The sequence below is a fragment of the Triturus cristatus genome, chromosome 10 (genome assembly GCF_964204655.1).
Source record: "Triturus cristatus chromosome 10, aTriCri1.1, whole genome shotgun sequence".
In the NCBI taxonomy this organism is placed as follows: domain Eukaryota; kingdom Metazoa; phylum Chordata; class Amphibia; order Caudata; family Salamandridae; genus Triturus; species Triturus cristatus.
In genome coordinates this window covers 758,626,813-758,642,802 of record NC_140593.1, presented here as the reverse complement: position 1 = coordinate 758,642,802, position 15,990 = coordinate 758,626,813, and the positions used below count along the sequence as shown (strand labels likewise).

At 50.2% G+C, this 15,990-nt stretch overlaps 1 protein-coding gene across 2 annotated transcripts in view; it reads right to left on the bottom strand.

Annotated features, from left to right (window-relative positions):
- Positions 1–221: 221 nt before the first annotated feature.
- PARN (poly(A)-specific ribonuclease) overlaps positions 222–15,990 on the bottom strand; it is an 806,720-nt gene continuing 790,951 nt past the window's right edge. For both annotated transcript variants that reach the window (XM_085628287.1, XM_085628288.1), the window contains one exon: positions 222–1,935. In XM_085628287.1, the coding sequence (XP_085484413.1) occupies positions 1,886–1,935 (50 nt within the window). In that variant the 3' untranslated portion in view covers positions 222–1,885. The remainder of the gene's footprint in view (positions 1,936–15,990) is intronic.

Here is a 15,990-nt window from a genome sequence, read left to right as displayed (position 1 = left end):
AGAAAAATAATAAATAATAATAATAAAACCACTTATAAAGCATGGGGCATGGGGAGATTAAGTGATTTTCCTAGAATCACAGGATGCAGAGTTGTCCCTGCTGAGACTCGAACCTGGTTCCCAAGCTTCGAGGTCGGCCGCTCGGGTATTCCACATACTCTACTTGTTAGTGATGCAGGACAGTGTGTAGTAGAAGAATAAATGTAACGAAGAGCACACAGTCTTAGAAAATTTCTTTAATTTTCATTTTATGGAAATACATTTGATTTTTTTCTATTTTCATGATACAAAAAGTTAAATATCAAACGTTTTCCACAATAAATCTACCAACGTAGATCCATTTTACAAAACATGGGCTAGTGCAGTCGGCAGGTAAGTTACAGTCTAGTTCCATAGACTTACACGGATAAAAAACAAAATAGTGAGAGACAGTGATAACTTACTAACCACACTCCTACCGCCTTACAATGTAACCGATGACCTTATGCCAACTAGAATACTCCAAAATGTTCATTACAATGTAAGGTTTTAAAACGATAATATGAAACAGATTTCTAGATTGACAAATCAAGAAATCCTGTGGAAAAGTATAATTAGTGATAATTTAAGGAACTAAAAGCTGGTGAGGGGTATATCAAACCACATTTACAGTTAACAATATTTAATGTATAACCATTGATGGGGCAGGAGGAAATATTTGAAAAAACCCAACGTGGTTAAGTAGATATACACCAAAAACAGGTTAAATCAAAGTTCATGACAAAAGGGCAGCACAATGTTGGCCCGTGATAATTGTGAAACTAGTGTGACATAGGTTAGCTAAACCACACTAGTCTTATTTTTCAAGTCAAACCTAAAAACACAATTCACAATATTGACTATAGCAAATGTGCATTTCACCTAATAAAACACAAACATTACTATACATTACACAAAAGTAAAACGGTGAGTACTCAGGAAACAGGAGTAGGTTTCTCTTTTTACATTAACCAGGCATTTTAAGGAGATGCACCATGTTTTCAATCAAGTGTTTTTATATTGCATGGAGAATTTCAGTGTTTGGTTTCTGGTGACTTTGCTAACTATAAGTCAAGAAAGGACATCCTATAAATTTTAAACGCCAGTCAGTCGAAGAAATGCCCAAATTCTCTAGAAGTTATTTGAAATACAATGTGTGCTATACTGTACACGCTTCCTTAAAAACAAAAGTGCGCACACAATAGCATAAACAATGTGGTTCTTTGTCAAATTAGCTCATCTTACAGGGTTCATCCAGTTTGCAGCAAAGGCTAAGACCATGACAGTTTTGCTAGATGCTCATGACAGAAAGATGATATTGTTCAGGATGAAATACAGATCTGTTGATTAGTGCTCACCGCTACATTCCTGCAGCACCGCTACATGCACTGATGTGGGGACAACGTGATAACATTCAGGAGGAAATCTGATTCTGTGCTCACTTACTCCCTCAAAACAACTGTGTGGCACTGATTATACGCAACATATAGAAATTTAAATCCATCATACCGGAGTTCTTGAAAAAGAGGGAAGCCAAAACAGGAGTGAGTGATCTCTGTAAACAGAACCAGACAAGCCTTGAATTATGAGCAGTCAATAAAACATGGATGTACTTATGACAAGTCCCTTTACTGTGCTATAAATAAGAGCAATTGTCATTACAGTGCTCAATTTATTTGGACGCTTTGTGTGCGGGTATACAGGGCATGGGGTTTTGCAGGGAAGAATATCATATGTTGCATACAAAAGCACACATATTTAGGAACCAACAGCTGGCATTTCATGCTAATTCCATTTGTCGCCTCCCAAGTGGTGCAAACTGATATTTTCTTTAAATGTTCTTCACTTCCCGTATGTAAAGTTTTGACTACCATGTGTCTGGAACTTCAAAGAGGACTGTAGAACTACTGCTGCTCTCTGTAAAAAAAAAAATTGATAAGAATACATTAGTGTGAAACAAACAGATAAAGAAATTAAAACCAATTCTAGAGCTCCATATTTAATAAGGAAGGTGCAAGAGACTAGTCACTTACTTTTGATGAAGTTCTTTCTAATGGATGTAAAAGCATGCTGCACATTCCCGAAACGAACACCTTTCCTAAGGCGCCACACTGGATTTTGATTTTTTTTAATCTATGCAAAGTCATGGTACTAGGTGCAGCGCTTGAAGGAGTCCCATGTCTCTGCAGCAGGTACAGAGAATTAATGGGACTGTGCATGAGTGGCTTGAGGTCCATCCCTACTTTTCTGAGGTCCCACATGGGTAAAGGATCGAAATGGAGCAAAAAGAACAAGTTATTTACCTCCGGTAACACCTTATATGTTAACTATCTATCCACAGATTTCTTTCCTTAGAATATTCCTCAGGCGTCAGACTGGATCTGGAAATTTTTGATCATTACCGCTGTGCACAGGGAGGCAACATTGATCAGTTGTTCATTGGCTGTGCCGGATTTGACATGCACAGTGCCTAATAGGTGCCACCCCAGCGTGCTGACATCAGTTTTTAGTTACATTTCAGTGGCAGAAGCATGGAGCCATGTTAGAAGGTCAATGAACCAGTGTGAAGAGACTAAGGACCTACAGGGGCCTTATACACAGAAAAAAATCAGTTTGGGGAAGTGGGAAGGATGGTAGGGTCTGTAAGGAATCTGCAGCTAAATAGAGTCTCTACCAGACAAGCAGTTAACAAAGGTAGGTAAATTGTTCATCTAATAGAGAAGTCTAGCCGCAGATTTCTTACCTCACAATAGATACTCAAGCAATTCCTTCCCGGAGGAGGTTCTGTGAACAGTTTAGACCAAGAAGGCCTTAAGGACGAAATGGGCAAAGTGCACGTCATGATGGGGCAAACTTTTACTTTCTTCCTCCGGCGAACCCAACTAAGAGTTGACTGTGCACTCTGTGTTCTTTGGTATGATCAATGTAGAACAACAACAATGCTTATTTTGGGCTCAGTCAATTAAGTTTCTCCTCTTTAGAAGGGTGAGGCAGAGCAAAAAAAGTTGGTAGCATGATGTTCTGCCTGATGTGGAAAGGTGTTACCAACTATGGCAGGAAAGGGGCACGGGTGTGGAAAACCACTCTGTCTAGGGAAAAAGCTGGTGTACGGAGGGTGCACAGATTGCCTAAAGCACACTAACCCCTCATCGTAAAAGTAATTGCCACTAAGAAAACTGTATTAATGGTCAAGGGATGCAGAGGAAAAGCACATCAAAAATGTTAGAACCAAATTAAGGTCCCATTAGGGAATAATGAAGGGGTTTTGGAGTTGCATATCTTGGAGTCCTTTTAGGAAATGGGTCACAACTGGTGACTTGAACAGGGAGGGCTGATCCGGCAACCGTAAGAAAGTGGATGTGGCTGAACCATACCATTTAACTGTGCCCAAAGCAAAGCCTTGCCGGGCTAATGATAAAACAAACCGCTTCATCTCAGACATACAACAAGACCTTAGACAAAGGTGCAAAGAGGGGATAAACATTTATGGCAGTGCACCACGCCACAAACCTGCCCAAACGGCAGCTGAGTGATGTTTGGCTGCCAGAATCTCTTTGCAGACTTCAAAAGGGAGGTCACAGACAATCAATTGCCGCCTGTTAAATCTCCTTGCATGAAGGTGGAATGTGCACAGGTTCAGGTGCAGGACCCTGCCCGAGTTTGCTATGCCATACTCTCTGCGATCAATCCAGAGCCACAAGAATGACCTGATGTACAAGTTACTTACCTTCGGTAACGATGTATCAGGTAGAGATGATTCTAGCCGCAGATTCCTTAACGTAGAATTATCCCTAGGCGTGAGACTGGATCCGGAAAACTTTTGCCACAGCATCACTGCGCACCGGGGGTTGTACCACGCGACCCCGCACTGACGTCGTCCGCGGACGTGACGTCAGCGAGGTCACATAAGTCCCACCACGGCACGCTGACGTCAGTTTTCTTCACAGAACTTTTCCGCGCTACAACGCGGAGCCATCAGAAACAAAACTGTAAGAGTATGGGAACAGTGTATGAAAACCCAGTGAAACAAAAGGAAAGAGCGAATGGTGAGGAACAGCACCATTAGGGACAGTGCCAAGCAGTGCAGTACTGAAATTCATAGAAAGGAAGGAGCAAAGGCATCGCTCCTAGAAGGAACCCCGTAAGGCAAAGGCGACATCCCCCTGGAGACACAAACATCCGAAAGATGTCAGGGCAGACGACAGAAGGCAGCAACCACAATCCACAACAGGGAAGGACGACAAGTCCAGAACGGATGAGGAACGACAAATCACTCAAAGACAACACCAGCAAGGTGTGTCATATCCTCTGTAAAAAGCTAAGGATTGAGGCACAGCCAAGAGACCCCAACTCAAAGGGGTTCAGAGGAGTCAGAAAACCACAAGCAATGAAAGAAGAAAGGGAGAAAATTATGAGTAGGCCCCACACTGGAAGAACCAGGGTGCAGGGATGCAACAGGACATATGAACTTGCCGTCCAATCACAAGAAAAGAACGAGGAGAACAAATATGAGAATGAAGCATCCCCGCCAGGAAAAAAGAGAAAGGGAGAACCCACAGAAGACGAATGCCACCCGAAGGAAGGCGAGTGCAGAAGACCAAGCTGAGGGGTCCCCGCAGAACGGGGAGGAAGGGCGGGTCGTGAAGGAATCTGCGGCTAGAATCGTCTCTACCAGATACATCGTTACCGAAGGTAAGTAACTTGTACATCTGATAGAGTACTAGCCGCAGATTCCTTAACGCAGAATAGATACCCTAGCCATACCCAGAGGGGAGGACGGTCTGCGAGAGAACCTCACCAGCTTGGAAGAACACAGGGCCCCAACAGGGGATGTGCCATGGGGACAGGAACGACGACCCAGCTCCCCCCAAGCAGAATTAAGCAAGGAGAAGGGAAGGCCAGGATATCACAAGCCTACCCGAGGAGCAAAGGGCGTCTGCCAGAAAACCCTGAGGGGCAGAAGGCACCCCGCGAGCACCAGAGGAAGAAAAGGACCACCCTCAAGGCCAGGAAAAAGAGAAGGAAGGCAGAGCCTGCCCCAGGAGGACACAGACACAGCGAAGGGCACAGCCGAAAGGGAGTCTATCCCGAAGCAGGGAACAAGGCCAGAACAGTTCCACAGTTGGGAAGCGCAGACGTGAGAAAGAAGACACAGATGTGCAAGCTCCAATAAGCAAGGTACAGGAGCAAACGCTGCCACGGCGAGGCCCACGGAGGGGGACCAAACTACCAGGCGTGCTTCGCAAACAGCCGGCAAGACTATGAAGCAGCGGCTCAGAACAAGGCGAGCGCAAGACGAAGACAGTCAGGCTCCAGCCGAAACGGCGGAGAACCAGGTGGAAACACCAAGACACGACGCTGGAATGAACATGACAAAGGCCGGTACGATAATCCAGTGGTGAAGTGGGATAGAAACATCAGAGAGAGAGACTGTATCAAGCGGTATACTGTGACACCAGGAAAACGCGAGGAACGTGAGAAGGTATCCATGCCCGCCAAGCTTAAAACAGGGCTATACAACAGCCAACAAATACCCCACCTAGGGTATGAATCGTCCCTGAACAAAAACAGGGAACACCTCTTAGGGAAACCCGCAGCAGAGGACAAGAACATACAAGACCTGTGGAACCACCACAGACGGCTGACCAAGCAGCCAAAAAAGACACAAAGGTCCAACCCGAGGACGTATGCAGCTGCAATTAACAGCAAAAAACAAACACCACAAGCAGAAGGACTGAACCAGCAGCCTAAAAGAACAGAGGGATCCACTGAAAGACCCTGAAAGCATTCAAAGCCACACACAACACGTAACGGGCCGACGAAAACCTAAGGCCCCAAAGAGAAAGGAGGGATAACACCTCCATAAAGCGCCGAAACGTCGAGCTTACGGAGGGGGCGGGGCGGAGCCCCGCAAGGAGTCTGAATAGCTGAGTCTGCATGGGTGTGAAACAGAGTGCCATCAAAAGGTAAATCCACAAGACGCTCCCGAACATTTTCTGGAAAGACACCATCCCGCAGCCAAGCATGGCGGCGGAGGACCACAGAACTCAGCATAGCATGGCCAAGGGAATCAGACGTCCAAGGCCGAACAGAGAATGAAGGGAGCTAACTCCCGACCATCCCGCACATGGTGCCGCAAATCAGCGCCGGCACCCTCCTGGGAGGCGCAAGACAGAAGGGACTCTGCGAAATCCCACAGATCACAAGTGGCCCTGGCCAACACACAAAGAGTGTTGAGTGCACGCAGAGCAGCGCTAGAGGAGGCAAAAGTGATACGTCCCCCGGAGTCCAGCCACCGAGCCTCTTGCGATGGCGGAAGCAGCACGGATGGCAAAGAAGGAAAAGCAGCCCGCAGGACAGGGCCCTGGGCTGAAGGGTGGGAAAGAAGGCAAACCGGATCATGTGGAGCAGGACGGTGAAGGAGCGGTTGAGACACCGGATCCCCCGTGGCAGGGCGTCCCAAGCCCCCACAAGGGAGTTATGGAGCGACACCTCAAAAGGGAGAAGCGGCTCCCCTCCACCAGAGCCCTGGTGGAGGACCTCTAACAAGTGGTCTGTAGAGAGCGGGGCAACCGGCTTGACCATCTGCAGAAGGCCAGTGGCTGTGGAAATGGCCCAGACAAAAGCCACACTCTCCTCCGTAAGGCGTCGTGGGGGGGGGGGGAAGCAACTCCCCTGTGGGTGAGGGCTGCAAACTAAGACACCCGTCCCCATGCCCCACTAGAGGGAGAACAGACCAGCCCCTGTAGGATGGGAAACCCACGGATGAGTGGGGAACCTGAGGAGTCTCTGGAGAGGGCGGAGAAGCCTGTGTGGCCAACTGTAGAGAAGAACAGCGGGTCCGAGGGCTTAGGACGTGGAGACTGCGTGGAATCCGCCCTGGAATCTGCCGGGGAAAAAGCCACGACGCGGCACCCAGTCTCCGGTGAAGAGGAGCCAAGGAGACAACCCTCCGGAGAGGAAGGGACGTCCAGTGAAGAATCCACAAGCTGACGTCGGGACGGCACCGGGGAGTCCACCACATACACCGATGGATCCTTGACTGGTACCGAAGGGTCCACCTGTGGCGCCGGGTCGACCTCCCCACGACGTGCCGCATCGGAGAGGAGGGCGGGGTCGGAGCTGAAGCGGCCAATGAACGGCGCTGAAAAGGGGCCGGCTCGCCCCCCGACAAGGCAGCCGCCTGCGCTGAGGACCGAGAGGGGCCTGGGGAAGCGCCCCAGTGCCCGGTCTCCACCCGTGGCACCGCCCCCGCCAGGGAGGAAAGCCGCTGATGCCAAAAAGACATCAGCACGGCCTCCGGGGAGACAGCTGCCTGCCCAAAGGACCGAGGGGGACTTGGGGGCGAGCCCTGAGTCCCGGCGACCTCCTGCGACACCGCAGGGAACCCCACAGGGTTTTGCGGCGCAGCAGGGACGCCACGGTCCGAGGAGGGGAAACCCAAAGGGCCGCACCTCGACGGCACCACTCCACCAAATCCTGAAGCCGAACTCGGAGGCGAAGCTGCCAGCAAGTCCGCAGAGGGCCCCACGCGTGGCGAGGAATCTACAGACAGCGTAGGTGGAGGGCCCAAGGAAGCCTGCAGAGCTGCAGCGTAGGCTTTTATCTGGGCCCTCGCCGCCCCCACGCTGGGAAACAGCAGATGGGGTGGCGACAGATGAGGGTGCACATCCCAGGAGGGACCGGCGCTCTCTGCCCAAGGAGGACCGGGCCTCGGCGGCAAACTGCAAGACTTACCGACGGGCGAACGACGCCCATGGGGCCGCAGTGAAGGACGATGCCGCAGCCAAAAACAGCTGCGTCTGGACCCGTCCGAGGTAGGAGACGGACGCTGCGACAACACCGACCTGGACAACCTGGCTGACCGCAACTTCATCAGGCGCTCCAGCCGGGACTTTGGCTTGAGATGCTAACAAGCCTCGCAGTCCGTAGAGTCATGGTGCTCGCCCAAGCACTACATACAAATAGTGTGAGGGTCCGTCGCCAACATCTGATGTGCACAAGAAGTGCACGTCTTGAAGCCCGAAGGCATGGTACACTGTTCCCAACTCAAGGGCTAAAGAGGCCCGAAAACAGACGAGAGCACACTCCGGATCCGCGTTGCATGCGGAAAAGAAGGAAACTGACGTCAGATCGCCGGGGTTGGACTTATGTGACCTCGTTGACGTCACGTCTGTGGACGACGTCAGGGGGGGTCGCAGGGTACCGCCCCCAGCGCGCAGGGATTCTGTGGCAAAAGTTTTCCAGATCCAGTCTCACGCCTGGGGATAATTCTACGTTAAGGAATCTGCGGCTAGTAGTCTCTATCACATACCAGTCGTTCCTAATCTTCTTGAGAACTCTGGGCAGTATTGGTATCAGCAGGAAGTCGTACAGAAGGACTGAGCTCCACTAAAGATGAAATGCATCTCCAAGTGAGAACCACCATGGAAACTCCAGGGTACAGGAGTGTAGACATTGCTTGTTCTCAGAGGTGGCGAATAAATCTAACCAAGGTTCGCTCTAATATCTAACGAGACCATGTACCCCCCTCTTGATGGAGATTTCATTCACACTCCACGAGGCATCAATGGAAAATGTATTGTGCCGGTGTTTAGAGCGCCCACCAGATCCTGTACCACCAGAAAGACGTCTGACATTTCAGCCATGTCCAGAGGCGTAGACCACTTGCATAGGGTCCAGGACTTTAGTCCACCCAGTTTGTTGCAGTACCACAATGCAGTAATGTTGACAGTGAACAACTGAATCAGTCTCCCCTTGATGGATGGATGGAAGGCTTTGTAAGCCAAGCATATCACACTAAACTCCAACAAGTTGATGTGGAGCTGAGACTCTGCTGGAGACTAGAGTCCTCTGACCTCTAACTCTCACAGATGGCCACCCCAGCCCAGAGGCGACGCATCTGTGACCACGGAGTTCTGGGTGGGGAAGGAAGAGAGGTCTGCTGCTAACCAAATCTCAGTTCATCAGCCACCACTGCAGATCTTTTGCAGTTCTTTCCGATATCATGACCAGATTGGAGAGCTTCCCCTGATGCAGAATCCAATGGAACTTCTGGCTCCACTGCGAAGCCTACATATGGCAACTGGCATATTTTACCAGTAGAATGCAGGTAGCCAAGAGGCGCAGCAGTCCCCAAACCAGTCTTACAGAAATCCTGGGTAGAGGCTGATACATTGGTATCATAATATAAATTTCCCAGGTATGTTGCTCTGGAAGAGGAGCGTGAAATGGGTCCAGACTGGCACAGTTGAAAGGGAGAATCTGAGAGGGAGTCCAGTCTGATTTAGGTTCGCTGCTACAGAACACCAGCAAATGCAGGAGGTGCCCCATGATTTGGAAATGGGAGACTACTGCCTGGGGCGAGCCCACCTGCAATAGCCAGTTGTCGAAATAGGGAAGGCTAGAAGCCTCAGCCTCTGCAAATGGACTGCAACGATCACCGTCACCTTGGTGAACACACAAGGGGCGCTGGTCAAGATGGAGAGCACAGAAAATTAGAAATGCTCCTGACCTGCCGTGAACCACAAACATCTGCGGGGTGGCAGACAGGGAATATGGATGTATACATCCTGCAAGTCCAGTGTTAAAATCCAGTCTCCAAGATAGACAGGGCACGGGGGCTTGAGCCAGGGTGAGCATTTTGAACTTTCTTTTCCAGGAAGTAATTGAGAGGAAGGTAGATCTAGAATACGACAGAGGCCTCCCTTCCTTTTCAGCACCAGACAGTAGGGTGAATAGCAACTATGGCCTATTTCTGATGCTGGTACCCTCTCGAGGGCTCCTTTGTCAAGAAGAGCCTGTACTTCCTGTTGCAAGAGCGAAAGATGACCCACAGTCAGCCACTCAGGGTCAGTGGCACAGGTGGCAGGGTTTGATGAAAAGGAAGGGCACAACTCTGCTAAATTATCTGAATCACCCATTTGTCAGACAGTATAGACAGCTATTTGGGCAGGTGGTGGTGTAACCTTCTACTAACTGTTGTCCATGATGGTATGAGGGTACTGTTGAGGAAAGAACGGGGCAGATTGTGTAGACCTCTGGCCTCGGTTCCAACGTGGTTTGTGGAAGCAGCGTCTGCAGCCACATAATGGCTGTGGTGCCTGTTGGCTGTCATGGCTTGGGATTATATAACGTAGCCACAGAAGAAGCAAAAGGTGGACTGCAGTTGCCATGGTGAGACCCAGCAACCTAGCGATGGCCCTACTGTCTTTACAACTCTCAAGCGAGGAGAGTGCCTTCAAAGGGCACGTACTTAAGGGATGCTTGGCGATACCCCAAAAAGCCAGTTTCCCTTAGCCAGACTTGACATTTAAGTGCCACCGTAGAAGCAATGGCTCTGCCCAGCGAGGCAGTGATATCCAATCGCACAAGTTCCTTACCTTCAGTAACAATATATCTGTAAGAAACATTAGTTAGTTATGCATTCCTTACCTTAGAATTACCCCCAGGCATCAGACTGGATCCGGAAAGTTTTTTCGTCAGCAGTACCTCTGCAAGTCAGAAGGTGGCGTCTGTCGGATGCGCGTCCGTCGTCGGCGTTATTGTGGTCGCCGGGATGATGTCGCAGCAGCTACTTAGACGCCGCCCTCGCACGCTGACGTCAGTTCTGTACATGACTTTCCGCGTCAGAAATGCAGAGCCATGCAAGACACTGACCAATGGTGAACATAACTAGGGCCCTGAAAGCATGTCCTTAACCCTATAAATCTGTTTGCAGAACTGGGAGGATGGGTGGGGAGGTAAGGAATATATAACTAACTATAGTTTCTTACGGATATATCGTTACCGAATGTAAGTAACTTGTGCATCTGAAAGAAACACGTTAGTTATAGATTCCTTACCTTAGAATTGATACCTCAGCAATACCAACCCCGGTGGTGGGTCTGCGAACGAAGAACACAGCAGAAAGTCCTGGAGAACAGAACGGCCAAAGAAGCAGTCTCTTCGGACTTGGCTGTGCAGGCAGTAGTGTTTGGTAAATGTGTGCAGCGATGCCCACGTGGCCGCCTGACAGATGACATTCAGAGGCACTCCTCTTCCCAAGGCAGTAGCGTCTGCCGTCACCCTGGTGAAGTGAGCACGTAGCCCGACTGGAGGATCCTTTTTAGCCAGAGAGTAACAAGCCTTAATACACAACACGACCCATCGAGAAATGGTGTGTTTGTGTACGGCCCGACCCTTTTTTGCACCCATGTAGCCAACAAAAAGTTGATTATCCACCCAGAACTGTTTTGTGCAATCCAGATAGAAGGTGAGCGCACGCTTTGGGTCCAGACGGTAGAGCCTCTCTTCTTCCTTTGAAGGAGGTGGAGGCAGAAAGAAGGTGGGTAAAGTAATGGTCTGCCCGATGTGGAAGGCAGTGACCACCTTAGGAAGAAAGGATGGTCCGGTCCTGAGAACCACCTTGTCCGGATCAACAGACGGGAAAAGAGGTTTTGAAGAAAAAGCCTGGCGCTCACTCAGTCTTCTAGCAGAAGTGATGGCTACCAGGAAAGCAGTTTTAAGAGTAAGAAGGTGTAAAGGACAGTTATGCAGTGGCTCAAAGGGAGCACACATTAGATAGGTGAGCACAAGGTTCAAGTCCCACTGAGGCATAACGAAGAGGATTGGAGGAAAAAGATGCGTTAAGCTTTTAGGAAACGGTTAGCTACCGGGGACTTGAAAAGAGAAGGCTGATCTGGCAACCAAAGGAATGCAGAGATGGCTGAAAGATAGCCCTCGATAGTGCCCCGAGCAGAGCCCTGCTGGGCTAAAGAGAGAAGAAACAAGAGTACTTCAGAAAGAGGGTTAGAAAGGGGATCCACAGCCTTTGCTGTGCACTATGCCACAAATTTGTTCCACCTTCAGGCGTATACCGTCTTAGCGGAGGGACGCCTGGCTGCCAAGATAACATCACATACTTCAGGAGGCAGGTCGAAAGACGTCAACTGCCGCCGCTCAATCTCCACGCAAGAAGGTGGAGACTGGACAGGTTCGGGTGGAGAATCGTCCCCTGCTGCTGCGACAGAAGATCCTCCTTAAGAGGCAGTCTGATCGGAGGATCGATGGCCATGTTGGGCAGCCCGGGATACCAGACTCTCCGTGCCCAACCTGGAGCCACGAGAATGACTTGGCACAGTCACGCCCGACAGTCTGCATTCTGGACAGAAGTGGTATAGGCGGAAAGGCGTACAACAGACTGCAACTCCACACGTGACGAAAAGCGCCACCGAGCGAGTGCCGCCTTGGAAATTCCAACATGCAGAATTACTGACATAGCGTGTTCTCTTCGGTGGCGAATAGATCTAACCAAGGCTCTCCCCACTGTCGAACGAGACCTTGCACCACCTCAGAGTGAAGACGTCATTTGTGATCCATCATGACCTATTCTAATGAGACTCCCGTGGCGGATGCCTGACGGAGTGAGTTATATTCACAGAGCTTTTGTATAAATTGTATTTTTGCGCGCCGTTTTTTAAATTGTTTTTTAAATTGTATTTTACTGTGCCACTGTTGGTAATTGCGCTTTGCTCTTCTCTCCTGAGGCGGAAAGCCGGGAGATCTCTCGCTGTACTTTTTTCACACTGTTGTGTGGGGGACTCGCTGCTACTCGTGGGGCCGCGCTTCTCTTTCCCTGCCTCCCTCTTGCCGTGCTTCGGGCGCACCCCTCTCAGCCGATTTGGAGCGGAGGGATAGACGCACTGGTACGGCGGCCATCTTAGGTGAGGCAGGCCTGCTAGTCGGCGGACTAGGCTTGCTGCCTCACGGGCGGGAAGTATAAAGTTAGATGGGGATGGCTCCGCGCAGCGGACGCGAGCAGCGGATGCTTCTTTCCAGCGCCAAAGGAGAGCCTAAGGATAGCCCGTCTGCGCCCATCAGCGTCCCGTATAAGGACGGATGCGGACGTGTCGGCAATCTCTGGATACAGTACCATGGAGGAATCAAAGGTTACTCTGCTGTACAGCTCTTGGCCTTAAGACCGTTTATGAATAGAGGCTGCAGTATCCATGACCACTCATTTCGGGGTAATTTCCTCTGTACTGGTTGTGGATGGTCATTAATGGAAGGGTGGACAGAGACTGGCCCCGCGGAGTCTGGGCACCATGTCACTCCGACGGCGGGGCGGAGTCCATCTGAACGTTTTTTCAGCGGCACCCTTTTAAACACTCGGTCTGCAAGCAAACATGCTCAGGATCTGTTTAACTTCCTATCTGACTCTAATCCCGCCTGCCTTTTCCTTGACGGAAACGTGGTTTGGCGAAGCATCAAGCCCAGATGTAGCGATTGCCCTGCCCTCTAATTACTTTATGCTAAGAAAAGACCGGCGCATTGGCAAAGGAGGGGGAGTAGCTATGGTGATAACCGCTTTGAGTGTTCCATCGTACCTACAGAAGACATTCTTGGGTCAGAAGCATTGGGTTTTTGTCTGACACTTTCACCCGCTCAATCTTGCGCGGGTTTGTTGGTTTACAGACCCCCTGGTCCTATTGGATCATTCTACGAGGAGTTGGACCTAGTGATTTCGGAAAGGAGTGTACAATTTAAGCACTTCATTCTCCTGGGCGACTTTAACATTCACTTTGATACAGCAGATGCTGCAGATACCATCAAATTCTTAGACATTACTGCTCCTCTGGGCCTGTTACCCTACGTAGTGTCCCCTACTCACAATAAAGGGCATATATTGGATCAGATTTTCTCTACTTCGCCTATTACAGTGGCGCCCCCTTACCCCGTGTTATGGTCTGACCAGCTGCTGGTGACCTTTAATATCCAGTTTAAAACCACTGTGACTATGAGAGGCAATGGGGGTACACCCCGGATGTCGCGTGCACTCCATCGTGTAACACCGGAAATGATTGATCAATATCTGCTAACTCACCCCTGCTCGTCGACGGGTGACTTAGAGGTGGACCTAATCCACTTTCAAACTTGGTTCATGCAGTGTTTGGGGGATTTGGCTCCGCCTAGGCGGACTTATAAGAAATCTACGCGAGCGTCTGCCCCATGGTTCACGCCTGCACTCAATACCAGTCGAAGGCTCTGTAAGAAGGCCGAAAGAGCATGGCGAGCAAACTATCTGGAACCATTGAGGGAGGCCTATCACAAGGAAATCTATCTGGCCAAGAAAGCCTACTTTGCTCAAAGGATTGAGGAGGCCACCAACACCAGCAAAGAAATCTTTATGATTGTGAAGGAATTCACATCTCCTGCCTCCATCACGCAGAAGTGCTCCTTCTCGGAACCCTGGGTTTCGCAACTGGCAAGTTTTTTTGCCAATAAGATCAAAAGCATCCAGGCAACTTTTTCATCTGTTGGTCTTGGGGGAGTGTCTTATTCTGAACCCCTTGCCGTTGTGTCTGACTCGGGACAGCCCAGTTTGACGAGTTTTCCACCTATTGAGCCTCAAGTCTCACTGGAATTTCTTTCTAAAGTGAGATCAGGCTCTCCGCTGGACCCCTGCCCCGCTAAGTTTCTTGCCAAAGTGGCTCATATTATTAACCCTATGGTTAATCCAATCTTAAACTGCTCACTGGAGACAGGAATAGTGCCGCTTGCCTGGAAAATGGCAATGGTCCTTCCTATTCTGAAGAAACCCTCTCTGGACCCTGCCATCCATGCTAATTACCGGCCTATCTCTTTGCTCCCGGCCCTGGCCAAGGTGGCAGAAAAGCATGTACAGTCCGTTCTCTCACATTTTGTTGAGTCACACGGTGTCTTGCACTATACCCAATCCGGTTTCCGCGCAAATATGAGCACGGAAACGGCACTGTTGGAGGTGGTGGAGGCCATCAAGGAGGTCCAGGACACCGGTGGGAAGGCACTGCTGGTGCTGCTTGATCTTTCGGTGGCGTTTGACATCGTTCCACACGATCGCCTATTGGCCAGACTCGCGGAGATTGGCGTGGGGGGGGAACGGTGTTCAGATGGTTTAAGTCCTTTCTTGCCAATCGGCAACAGACAGTCTGGGCTCCTCCGTACTCTGCGGCAGTGCCGCCCCTGGAGGTGGGAGTACCACAAGGGTCGATATTAAGCCCCACTCTTTTTAACATATATATGTCCCCTTTGGCGGCACTGGTTGAGTCTTTTGGCGCCCAGATTGTCTCATACGCTGATGATACTCAGCTACTTTTCACATGTGGAAAAAATATGGACTTTAACGGTGACCGCATTAAAAGCTGTCTGGGTGCGGTTTTTGCCTGGTTTCAATGTAACCAGTTGAAATGTAACTCTGATAAATCCGAGGTTCTCTTCTTTGGTTGTCCTCCGAACCCCTGTTGGAAGTCCTGGTGGACGGCGGACATGTTTCCTCCTTCCGCAGTGGCCTCGGTGGCTAGGAATCTTGCGGCTGAGATAGTCTGCCCTGGCATTAAGAGAACCGGCCAGGTGTTGAACCACCAAGGAAATGCCCTGATGTTCCAGCTATGTCCAGAGGCGGCAGGCTTCCTGACATAGGGTCCACGACCCCACCCTGTTTGTTGCAATACCACATGGAAGTGGTGTTGGCCGTGAACACCTGCACTACTCTTCCCCCTTCAGTGCAAGGCTAATCACCCGGAGTTCCAGAAGGTTGATATGGAGCCCAGACTCCGCAGGAGACCAGAGGCCTCTGATCTCCGCCCCATCTCAGGAGGTACGCATCTGTCACCACTGTGCGCTCCGGTTGGGGAAGGAAGAGGGATCTGCCATTGACCCAATGCCAGTTCATGAGCCACCACTGCAATTGTTGTGCAGTGCCCTCCGAGAACTGGACGTAATCGGACAGGTTTCCCCTGATGCTGCGCCCACTGGAACTTCAGGTTCCACTGTAGAGCCTGTATATGCCATCTGGCATGATCGACCAGCAGGATGCAGGAGGCCATAAGGCCCAGCAGCTTCAGGGTCATCCTAACCGAAACCCAGGATAGCGGCTGAAAGATCTGAATCAGAGCCTGAATATCCTGGACTCGCCGTTCGGGAGGATAGACCCAAAAGTGCGTCATATCCAGA